Source organism: Myotis brandtii, unplaced genomic scaffold (genome assembly GCF_000412655.1).
Source record: "Myotis brandtii unplaced genomic scaffold, ASM41265v1 scaffold36, whole genome shotgun sequence".
In the NCBI taxonomy this organism is placed as follows: Eukaryota; Metazoa; Chordata; class Mammalia; order Chiroptera; family Vespertilionidae; genus Myotis; species Myotis brandtii.
In genome coordinates, this window is record NW_005363836.1 from 5,298,314 (window position 1) to 5,311,415 (window position 13,102).

General features: G+C 36.0%; 1 protein-coding gene across 1 annotated transcript in view; it reads right to left on the bottom strand.

Annotated features, from left to right (window-relative positions):
- The window catches only part of ASB17 (ankyrin repeat and SOCS box containing 17), a 14,821-nt gene extending 2,769 nt beyond the window's left edge, over positions 1–12,052 (bottom strand). Inside the window, exons 1-2 of the mRNA XM_005871927.2 lie at positions 11,521–12,052; positions 5,970–6,249 (exon numbers count right to left, since the gene is read on the bottom strand). Of these exons, the coding sequence (XP_005871989.1) occupies positions 5,970–6,249; positions 11,521–11,921 (681 nt within the window). The 5' untranslated portion in view covers positions 11,922–12,052. The remainder of the gene's footprint in view (positions 1–5,969; positions 6,250–11,520) is intronic.
- Positions 12,053–13,102: the final 1,050 nt, after the last annotated feature.

The following is a 13,102-nucleotide window of genomic DNA, read 5'->3' on the forward strand; positions in this document are numbered from 1 at the left end:
GGGATCAACAGGGCGGGGCTAGCAGTTATGGCTGCTCTCAGAGGCCCTGCTTCTCAGTGTCCCAGCAATTGCTGCAAGCCCCTCCGAGAGAAAGCTGCCCTCGAGTTCCGACCGATGCCAGACAGTCCCACTTCTCCCATATGAGTTTGGGTCCCCAGAGACTTGCCCGGAACTGGAGCTCAGAGCCTGAGACTCCCTCCCGATTGAAAATGACAACGGCGCCCTCAGCCGCCAGTCCGCTTCATGTGCGCCTCTGTACCTTAGTATTTTACTTCCGCACTGTGCCTCCTCTGAGTCTCGGTATGCTTTTCTCTTTCCTTCTAGTTGTAGAATTTCCACTCAGCCAGCCTTCCTGTGGTTCTGGATGATGTCCGTTCCGTCTTTTAGTTGTATTTTTGAAGTGGTTGTGCTAGGCAGCAATCTCTGGTGTTTACCTATGCCGCCATCTTGGTTTCTCCTCGAAAAGACTAAGTCTTAAAGTTTCAGTTAAGGTGCCCTTTTAGAGATTTACTTCTAGAAGCCAAACAGCAGTAGTTGACTTAGAATTAAAAGTATTACTGTGTTGCAGACATTTCTCCAGTAGAACCTATACTCTACAGACTACATGACACTCTCACTTAAATGATAGATAATTTTTCATTATTTATTCAATACTTGGTTATTAAAAAAGTAGTATATGCTACAACTGAGCTCGGTGCTTTGGTACACAAAATAGACATAGTCTGTGATGATAGGACTGTGGTCCAGAGGTAAAACCATTTAAATATATGTTTACCATAAAATATATAGGCCTCAATAGGGGAGCTGCAGTACAAGGAAGCATGGAAATGCAAAGTAGGGGCATTTAAAGTGTTCTTTAAGCCAGTGTTTATGCTCTTTCACCATCTTGCTCAGTGCTACTTTAGCTTATTAAAATGTAATTGATTAGAACCCAACTATAATCTTTTTGCCCCTCAGGCAAATGATTTTGATCAACTCATTCTATTCTAGTACTTTTCTAGTTTGATTGTTCCTAAGAAATAGCATTCAAGGAATTTGTTGAGAATTTCTTTTTCTATAATAATTGTGCAGGATTAACACTGAATGAGGACAAGCAAGTTACTGAAGATGCAGAAATTTTTAATTGCTTTTGTTTTAAAAATTGGTTGCCAAAATAATTTGACCAATTTGCTTTCTTTATGGTGGTCTAATGCATGGTTGATTGATATGCACTGTTAAGACTTAAGAAAAAACAAAATACCAGCAGAGTTATATTTGTAAGGAATTTGTTTCTGAAGGCACACATTTAAAGATAAGGGGAACTGCTAAAGTCCTTGGTAATTTTATTGGTTTAAATTTATAGGAGTAGCTTTCTTGTCCTTAAGCAGACTTATTTCTTGCTATGCTAGTAGACATGATACAATGATGCAAAAATTTGCAGTTCATTTTGTTAGGGTAAACATGACCTCCATATGGTTGATTTTCCCCCCTCTAAATTTGGTTTATCTCAAAAAATCTTATCAAGGAGAAGAATCCCTCCACATTTCTGAGGGATAGGTATTTTCTACTGAGCAAATATTTAAGCATATATATACTAGAGGCCCGATGCACGACATTCATGCACTGGGGGGCCCTCAGCCTGGCCTGCGCCCTCTCCCAGTCTGGGACCCCTCAGGGATGTCCGACTACTGACTTAGACCCCTCCGGGGTGTCTGACTGCTGGCTTAGGCCCACTCCCTTAGTGCTGCCTCAGAGGTGGGAGAGGCTCCTGCCACCACTGCTGCACTCACCAGCAATGAGCCCGGCTTCTAGCACACTGACCATCAGGGGGCAGCTCCTGCATTGAGTGTCTGCCTCTGGTGGTCAGTGTGAGTCATAGCAACTGGTCATTCCATTGTTTGGTCGATTTGCATATTAGGGTTTTATTACATAAGATGTATATACATACTAGAGGCCTGGTGCATGAAATTCATGCATGTGGGGGAGGGTCCCTCAGCCCGGCCAGCAGGACCCCTTGGGGGATGTCTGACTGTTGGTTTAGGCCTGATCCCACAGGAAACCGGCAGTCAGACATCCCTCTCGCAATCCAGGACCACTGGCTCCTAACCACTTACCTGCCTACCTGCCTAATGCCCCTAACTGCTCCCCTGCCTGCCTGATTGCCCCTAATTGCCTCTGCCTGCCTGCCTGCCTGGTTGCCCCTCACGGCCTTCCCCTGCTGGCCTGGTCGTCCCCAATGTGCACATGGCTGAGGTCCCTCAGCCCAGCCTGTGCCCTCTTGCAGTCTGGGAGCCCTCAGGGGATGTCCTTGGGGGAGCAGGCCTAAGCCAGCAGTCAGATATCCTTAGCTCTGCTATGGAGGCGGTAGAGGCTCCCGCCACTGCTACTGCACTTGCTAGCAGTGAGCCCAGCTCAGGGCTTCTGGCTGAGTGGCACAACCCCTGTGGGAGCGCACTGACCACCAGGGGTCAGCTCCTGCATTGAGTGTCTGCCCCCTGGGGATCAGTGTGCGTCATAGCGACTGGTTTTTCCACCGTTTGGTTGATTTGCATATTAGCCTTTTATTATATAGGATATATATATATACACACACATATATATATGTATACACATACTGTATATACGTATACATATAATATATATACTTTAATTCTTTATTGTTGAAAGTATTACATATGTCTCCTTTTCCACCTATTGACCTCTCTCAGTCTGCTCCCACCCCTCAGCACAGGTCCTCATCCCCCTACTGTTTGTGTTCATTGGTTATTATGTGCATTCATATAAGGTCTTTGGTTGATCTCTTACCCCCACCCCCCACTCCTGCCCACCCTCCCTGCTGTCCCTCTGAGGTTTGATGATTTATTCAATGCTTCTATGTCTCTGGATCTATTTTTGTTAGTTTATGTTGTTCATTGTATTCCACAAATGAGTGAGACCATGTGATATTTATCTTTCTCCAACTGGCTTATTTCACTTAGCATATGCTCTCCAGGTCCATCCATGCTATTGCAAATGGTAAGAGTTCTTTCTTTTTTAAAGCAGTGTAGTATTCCATTGTGTAGATATACCATTTTTTAATCCACTCATCTGATGGGCACTTAGACTGTTTCCAAATCTTAGCTATTGTAAATTGTGCTGCTATAAACATAGGGGTGCATATATTATTTTTGATTGGTGTTTCTGATTTCATGAGATATATTCCTAGAAGTGGGATTACTGTGTCAAATAGGATTTCCATTTTTAATTTTTTGAGGAAACTCCATCCTGTCTTTCACAGTGGCTGCACCAGTCTGCATTCTCACCAGACATGCACGAGGGTTCCTTTTTCTCTGAATCCACGCCAGTACTTGTCACTTGTTGATTTGTTGATGATAGCCATTCGGACAGGTGTGAGATGGTACCTCGTTATTGTTTTGACTTGCATCTCTCAGATGATTAATGACTTTGAGCATTTTTATATGCCTTTTTGCCTTCTGTATGTCCACTTTTGAAAAGTGTCTATTTAAAGCCAGTTGGAGAAAGATAAATATCACATGATCTCACTCATTTGTGGAATATAATGAACAACATAAACTGATAGACAAAAATAGATCCAGAGACACAGAAGCATTGAACAGACTGCTCAGAGGGAAGGCAAGGGAGAGTGAGAGAGGGGGGTAGAAATCAACCAAAGGACTTGTATGCATGCATAACCAACGGACACGGACACCAGGGGGGTGAGGGCATGTGCTGGGGGTGGGAGTGGCTGGGGAGAGGTCAATGAGGGAAAAAAGAGACATATGTAATACTTTCAACAATAAAGAATTTAAATTAAAAAAAAGAAAAAAGAAAAGTGCCTATTTAGGTCCTTTGTCCATTTTTTGATTGGATTGTTTAACTTCCTTTTGTTAAGTTGTATGTGTTCCCTATAAATTTTGGAGATTAAGAAGTTATCGGATATAACATTGGCAAATATGTTTTCGTATGCAATGGGTTCCCTTTTCATTTTGTTGATAGTTTCTTTTGCTGAGCAGAAGCTTCTTATTTTGATGTAGTCCCATTTGTTTATTTTCTCCTTAGTTTCCTTTGCATTGGGAGATGTATCAGTTAAATATATTGCTACGAGATATGTTTGATATTTTGCTGCCTATGGATTCTTTTAAACTTTTAATCGTTTCCCATCTTACATTTAATTCTTTTATCCATTTTGAGTTTATTTTTGTGTATGGTGTAAGTTGGTGGTCTAGTTTCGTTTTTTTGCATGTATCAGTCCAATTTTCCTAACACCATTTATTGAAGAGACTGTCTTGACTCCTTTGTATGCTCTTGCCTCCTTTGTCAAATATTAATTGAGCATAATGGCTTGGGTCAATTTCTGGGTTCTCTGTTCAGTTCCATTGGTCTATATGTCTGTTCGTGTGCCAGTTCAAGGCGGTTTTGAGATTAGTGGCTTTGTAATATAGCTTGATATCTGGTATTGTGATCCCTCCAACTTTGTTCTTCTTTCTCAGTATTGCTGTGGCTGTTTGGAGTCTTTTTTATTCCATATGTATTTTTGGAGAGTTTGTTTTAAGTCTGTGAAATATGCCATTGGTGTTTTAATGGGGATTGCATTGAATCTATAAATTGCTTTGGGTAGTATGGACATTTTAATCATGTTGATTCTACCATTCCATGAACATGGTATATTCTTCCACTTGTTTATATCTTCCTCTATCTCCTTTTTCAATGTCCTATAGTTTTCAGAGTACAGGTCTTTGACCTCCTTAGTTAACTTTATTCATAGGTATCTTAATTTTTTGTTGTTATAATGGTAAATGGGATTTTTTTTTTTAGTTTCTCTTTCTGTGAGTTCATTATTGGTGTATAAAAATTCCATAGATTTCTGGGTGTTTATTTTGTATCCTGCTACGATGCCAAATTCATTTACTAAATCTAGTAGTTTTTTGATGGATTCTTTAGGGTTTTCTATGTACAATATCATGTCATCTGCGAATAATGCCAGTTTTACTTCTTCTTTTCCAATTTGGATACCTTTTATTTCTTCTTCTTGTCTGATTGCTATGACTAGCACTTCCAAAACTATGTTGGACAGGAGTGGTGAAAGTGGGCATCCCTATCTTGTTCCTGTTCTTAGGGGAAATGGTTTTAGTATTTGCCCATTAAATATGATGTTGGCTATAGGTTTGTTATATAAGGCTTTTATTATGTTGAGGTATGATCCCTCTATTCCCACTTTGCTGATAGTTTTTATCAAAAAAAGGGTGTTGGATTTTGTCAAATGCTTTTTCTGCATCAATTGATATGATCTAAACCTTTATATTTTTATGCTTAAATTATTTTGAGATTTTGAAAAGAAAAATTTGTATCCTGATTGTAAAAAATCTGATTGTAGTTTGAGAGAAATGTAAATATTATTGAAAATATGCCCTAACCGGTTTGGCTCAGTGGATAGAGCGTCAGCCTAGGACTGAAGGGTCCCAGGTTCGATTCCAGTTAAGGGCATGTACCTTGGTTGAGGGCACATCCCCAGTAGGAGGTGTACAGGAGGCAGCTGATCGATGTTTCTCTCTCATCGATGTTTCTAACTCTCTATCCCTCTCCCTTCCTCTCTGTAAAAAATCAATAAAATATATTAAAAAAAGAAAATATTCTATTGGCAGAAAAAGTTTGTTAAAATTTTAATTTATTGTGTTTTTAAGAAACATAGCAATCCTAATAAAATAGATTTTTTATGTAATTAGAATGTAATATTAACATACATTTACTTAGTAAATACTAAAATAAACTATAAACTATATATTTAGAAGACAAAATTATGAAATAAAGGACTGATATTGGAGAAAATTTGAATTTTGTCTAATTGTAACTTATAAGCATATACTCAATGATTGATTTTTCAATGAATACAATCTATAGATTAAAAATTAACTTCATTTTTGCCTCACAATTTTTTTTCTTAAAATTGATCAATAGTTGAGCCCAAATCCAAAGAACAATTTTTTGCTTACCTGTATTTCTCTGATTGAAATGACAGAAAGCACTCTGGAACATAGCACTAAACACGTTTTCGCATCTTCCTGGATGTCTACCAATTCATGATCAACCATTATTCTCACTCTTGAAGGGTAGAGCAGTATTGTTAACACAATGTTGATAGGGTTTTTTTCTCTTTCTAAGATTCCATATTGCAGGAGTATTTTTAAGATGCTAGATTGTCTTGTCTGAGCTACATAAAGTAGAGGTGTGATGCCACTTAGTGGGCTTGGACAGTATACTGGTGTGAAAGTTCTGTGAATCAAACAAACGAACCTCACTGAATATAGAACTAAGAGATATGGTAAACACTTTGTCTTAACAATAATAGGAAAATAATAGTACTTGCTTATATAGTAAATGTCTTAAATGTTCATGTAACTTTATATAGAATATGTCTTAGTTTTCTGCTCTATTAATCTAGAACATACTCAAGGTTAAAGAAACAAGAAAACTTCTACCACATACTTAAACCCCTTTTACACTTGTAAGAACAAACAAAAGATTTGCAACGTGTAGGAAGTTTTACTTTTAGTAACAGTAATTCTGTTTCTCATTTGAGAAATCCATTGTGATTATAACAAGTATTATAAAACTGATGCAGCTCTGAAAAATCTAAAATGGAAAAGGGAGAAAGACTTTTTATTTCACCTTACTAATATCACAGAATTATATGACCATTTTGATATCTTCTTGTTTGTTTTTATTGTTCTCGATTATATGTCAGTGGTCTGCTTGAATTGAGTTTAAATATTGGATGAAGAGGAGTAAGTGCAACTACTTTAACTCTTTTTTTTTAATTCAATTTTTCACTTTAATAACATTAGAATTGGTATTTGTAAGTTTAAGAAATGTAAATGCCATGTCAGATCCTTCAAGGGCAGAATTTTATTTTCTTTCTTTAGTAAAGTTATGAAAATCCTCTGCAATCTTGTTTTCCTGATGGGCTTCATGATGACTAGACTTGAAAATTTCTCTTCCCTATGACTGAAATGAAAATTACTGTTTCTACATTTAGAGTCTTGGAATTGTTTCATTTAAAGATATTTATGTTTGCTGTTGAATTAGTCTCCATATATAGGTAGGATATAGTAGAACCAACCACAGGGTATTTTATGTTATCAGGCCTTAATTTGGCCAAGTAAACATGACTTTTAGGGTTAAAGAAAGGGAAATTTTATTCATGCTTCTTGTCTCTGGTTTCTCTTGATTGGTCTAATAAAATGCTAATATATTCTGCAGAACAGTATACAAACTATAAATTCTGGTTTTGGACAATTATGCAGAACAAGGAAAGCATTATTCAAAAGGGGGAATTTTAAGATTGCATATACTTAATTAAGATGGGAGGTAACATGGTATAATGCCATAAAAATGAAGATTAAGGGTTCTAGGTTCTAGGTTTTGGTTCTCCTAACTAGCCAGTACGATGTTGAGTAAGTCAGCCTCTTTGGGTCTCAGTTTCCTTTTGCATTTATGTATTAGCTTGTTCATTCATTCATTTATTCATTCATTTAATACTTGCTTATCTAGAGCATATTGAGTAATAGGTATGCAGAGATGAAAGATATAGTCTTGGTATTAAGATGTTTATTACAGTCTAGTAAGGGAAACAGACAAGTAATTCAATAAATATAAGGAAGGGTTATAATTACTATGATAGAAGCATGGTTGGGGCACTCTAAAAGCACTGAGGAAGGACACTTACTCTACTGGAACAGTCATTGCTCTAGTTTATTCTGGAGCTAATACCGGAAGTATTAGTAGGCATTTGCCAACAAAAAGATTGGAAAGAATGTTTCATAAACCAACATTGGAGAATTGTTGTACCTGAATTACCTATATAAAAATTAATATTTTGTATTAGATAAGTTCTCTGGTTGAAGTATATTTGGGGGTCCTAGAGACCTCCTCTGTGATGATTCCATCAGGACCTCCAAAAAGTAAAGTTTGAAAATCACTAAACCAACTACTTTATCTCCAAAACTTCATTGAGCCCTAAAATGACAAGATTTTGTGATTTAAACAAAACAATAATAGGATGGTGCAGTGCAGAGCAGCAGTTTAGAAATTAAGAAGTGGGTAGCCCGCTAGCGTGGCTCAGTGGTTGAACATTGACCTATGAAACAGGAGGTCATGGTTCAATTTCTGGTCAGGGCACATTCTGGGGTTGCGGGCTCGATCTCCAGTTGGGGGGGTGCACAGGAGGCAGCTGATCAATGATTCTCTCTCATCACTGATGTTTCTATCTCTCTATCCCTCTCCCTTCCTCTCTGAAATCAATAAAAATATTTTTTTAAAAAAGAAGTGGGTTTTTGTCATAACTCTCTTCATGGTATATCTATATCCTTTTAAGTTCTGTATATACAAATATATGCACTCTCTCCTGGAATTGTCTCCAGGTCAATATTGTACTAGACATTTCATCTTTTTACAGGTACTCCCAACACACATCCAAAATTGAACTCCTAAACTACTTCTCCTTTTGCATTCTTATCCTGCTTATTGGTATTCACTTTCCCCAAACACCACTGCATCCAACTGTCTCACATTTCTTTGATTTATATGTTATTTTCCTCCCTTTTAAATTCTATCTTGCTCATTGTATAAGGCCCTGTCTAATAAACACTTTTGTGAAGTCTTCTTTGATTACCTGATCTTCCCCTTATCCACATGGAACTTTGTGCATACTTCCATTAAGCCCTTATCATTTTGGACATTTTTAATCTTTAATTTTCTCTTCAAAAATAAATGAGTGAGCAAGATGAACTATACAAATTTAAGCTACACAACAGCAATAATTTTTGTCTGTTTTAGTCCACTGTTATATCCCTTAATGCCTAGAACAATCCTTGCCCATAGTAGACACATAAATTTTTTAATTGATTTTTTTCACTATTATCCCTAATATATATATATATATGTGTGTGTATATATATATATAGATATATATGTGTGTGTGTGTGTGTGTGTGTGTGTGTGTGTTCCTTAAATCTATTCTGTAGCTTTCAGACCTAATAAGATTTTTAGTTAAGTGCAATCATTTAAAATTTTCAAAAGCAATCTAATTTATTCATCTTGCTAACCCTTAAGAAGATATTTGACCTAAGAGTCCTATAAATAAGATATTTTTCACCAAAAATGTTGAAAACCTAACTAAAACTCAAGTAAGTTTAAAATGAGATTTAAAAGTCTAATCTGTACCCAAATGACATATGATTAATCCCCATGTTTAAAGAGCATGTTACTATTAACCAAAATCTGCTTAATCTGTACTGACAGTTAATTATAATAGTACTTATATGGATGGAATGAAGCAAGCAAAGCCGGAATCCTTTTTTAAATGTGAGGTTAATGAACTGAACTCTCTGTATCTGAAAACCTGCCACACACGCTTATGAAATGGGGCATAATATTTCCATGTAGACATGCAGAGAATGATTTTGTTTTGAAGCTATATTAATTATTTCTAATATATTTTCTTTTACTATTTCTCCTTTGGTTTTGAGCTGGTAAATTTAATAGTTGTTTCTTTGTAATAAGTTTATCTTTGATATTTAAGACAGTTGACTATTCTCAATCCTCTTTCACTGGTTTCTATTTCTCTGCCCTCAACATTTAAGCAGATATGGCCTTTCCACTAATTTTCATTTGACTAATTATTCTCAGGCAATTTCATCTATGGCTATAACTTCAACTATTGTCTACTAATTCATTCAACAAATACTTACTGAATACATACTATATGCCAGCAGTGTTTTGGGTGCGTAGGATACACGAATCAACAAAACAAAGATACCTCCTTTCTTGATTATATTGTAGTGAGGGGTAACAGACAATGCCAAATGAACATTGCAAATAAGCAAATTTTATAATGTTGGAAGGTTTGATGAGTGGGAAAAGAAAAAGTAGAGCAGGATAAGAAATATGGACGTGCAGGAGGGTGCAGTGAGGGCATTTTCCAATTTTAAATGGGATGATAAGAGAGGGCATAGCAGAATGATGACATTTGGATAAAGAAGAAGGAACTGAAGTTAGCCATTTGGATATTTGAGGACCCTAAGGCAGGAGAGTGTACCTGGAGTGGTGAAAGAAGAGTGAGGGAGCCAGTGTGGCTGAAAGAGTGAATAGGGTGGGAATAGTAGGAAATGAGCACACAGGTCATGGGATGCTACATCAGATGGAGCCTTGTAGATCGCTGTAAGAACTTAATTTTTTATTCTAAATGGAATGGAGGAGCCATTGGAGATTTTGAGTAAAAAAAGCAACATGACCTATGTTTGTTGAAAATTTGTTATGGGATAGAAGGAGGGAAATCACTTAGCTTGGTACAAGGTGATAACAGTGGAGGTGGTCATATTCTGTATCTTGTTTGAAAGTAGAACCAACAGATATCCTGACAGATAAGATGTGGAATGTAAAGAAAAAGAGAGACATCAGCTAGTGCACTCCATATTAGAGGCTGCTGATCTCTGCTATAGTTACAAATATAATAGTCCTTAAAACAACCGAAAGTGCTATTTCAGGGTTTTATTACTGATGTTACATACCAGAGCTATCAGTTCCTGTATTTGGGTGGTCATTAAAGAAAGAAATCCAGTTCTCCAATACCACAGTGACACACAATTAAGAAAATAGTTCAACTTCAGGTGGAATCTAAATTGGTTTAGTCTTTAACTGATCTTATCTGTGTTGTTTTTCATTGCATATATGCTTCTATCATCATGCCTAGTACAGTGCATCACACATAGTAATATTATAAATGATTTTGAATGAATGAACAAATGCACATCTAATCAAACCAATACCTAAAATGAAAGCTCAAACTGGAGTTAGTGCAAGTTAAGTAACTTGAGACTCTATGTTATGGACTCTGCAAAGAGGTCACATTGGAGATTTATTTTTACAAGATCCTCAGTAGTATTTATTAGCTAGGTTGACAGATTCAGACTATGTGAAAGTTTGTTCTATAACAGACTAAAGCAGGTATTTGGCTTTCATTGTGCTCAATCCTGGTGAATTTGGAGTCAAATTTATCAATGCTTAACATACAAAGAGGGAATAAGTGTGTTTAATAAGTATTACTAAGTGAATTTGTGTGTATATTTTAAATTATTTTTTGAAAGTCAATTTATTTTAAAAAGTCCATTTATATACATACTATAGATATACATTCTCGGTATACAGTACCTTTGTCTACTTAGAGAAATTTAAATTGTCTAACATTGCATTACCTTGAGCATTAACATGTAAGCTTTATAGAGCAGAACCACTAGTAATTTACTGAATATATATATATATATATACACACACACACACACACATATATGTATATATATATATAAATTTATTGAATAAGAAAAGGAAGGAATGAAAGAGTGAACAAGTGAATGAGCATTCAAGTCAAGATTTCTTATCCATATGTATATATAGCCACTATACATATACATTTTAGAAAAAAGTAGTAATATAATTTCTTAAATAGCAATTTTCTTCTTTTATGGTGAAAACATATGAGATTATTACCTCCATATCAGTGCCAGGTTACAACTTCTGTCTTGAACATAGTCTTTTGTCTTCTTGAGAAGCAATTCCACAAAGTCAGGATTACCTTTTCTGGCAAAAATCCAGTACAGAATTGTATTCACACATATTTCAGTAAATTCAAGATTAAAATTCAGTTCAAAACGGTATCCTGATTTTTCCACAAATGCGATGTAATCTGTGAGTAGTATGTCAAACCCATCCAAGTCGACGTACCTCAGAATTTTTGCCAGTGTTCTGTAAATTCTAGGTTCATAACAGTGATATCCCCATTGACCCAAAAACTGCAAGGATGGTCTTTTAACAATTTTATCAACAAGACTGCAGAATATATTGCTTCTTGGACAAGAAGTCTTACGACATAATTTAGAAGATTTACTCATTGCTACTTAGGCAACGATATAGTAAAGAAATCACAGGAAGGCATGCTGTAATCCTTCAGTTACATATTTTGAGAATGGGGTAGGCTTTACTCCACAAACAGGAAGTGCCCTTTAAACTGTGGCCAGAAAAATTGTCATATGAATTATTACCATGAAGTTCTGGATGACATCACAATAGATGGAGATCTGTCATCAGCATAGGTCAGAAGTTTGGGATATTATATGTGACTGGTGACATTTGAGAGAGATATTGGACAGAAATGCCATGTGTGAGAACTAAGATATGATATTCTTAGTGTTCTAAGAACTCAGTTCAAACTAGTATATATGTTTATCAAGTACAGTCTATATATTAGACAAAATATTACGAATCAGGTTGATTATTCTTTTAGGTCAGTGGTCGGCAAACTCATTAGTCAACAGAGCCAAATATCAACAGTACGATTGAAATTTCTTTTGAGAGCCAAATTTTTTAAACTTAAACTATATAGGTAGGTACATTGTTATTAACTTAATTAGGGTACTCCTAAGGCTTAGGAAGAGCCACACTCAAGGGGCCAAAGAGCCGCATGTGGCCAACCACGGTTTTAGGTTATCATGTCAACAAAGAGATGATAGAGTGAGAATGGCCAAGTCTATTGTTTTCATGTTCTGCATGCATACTGCCTGTTCTCACTCACTACTCATAGAATATTTCCCCTATTTTATAGTTGAAGAAATTGAGGCTTAGATAGGTAAAGTAATCTGCCAATAGGCACTATATTAATTCTCAAACAGAAAAGAGATCATATAGTATGAAGCAAAATTTAAAATTTAATTTTAGAATTTAAAATTTTATAGAGATTTTTTCCTTATATAAATTAGAATATATATCATTTGGGCATTAAAGGTACTTCAAGCTTTATATGGTATCTTTGCCCCCAGTAAAATAAAGCGGAAATATGTTATAGTTTTATCTTTACTTAGTAGTTTATGCTTCAGCCTACCTTTCTGTTAAATTTAACACCTCGGGTGTATTTATGAACAATTTTAAAGGTACTGAAATGTTGTCTTTTCCTTTCGCATATTTTTCTTTAAATCACATAAATGATGTCTATATAAGAAAAGGAAGTTATAACTTTGGGTTTACTATAATATACTTCCACTAATACTACATTTACTAGTAATTCTATAAACTCTAA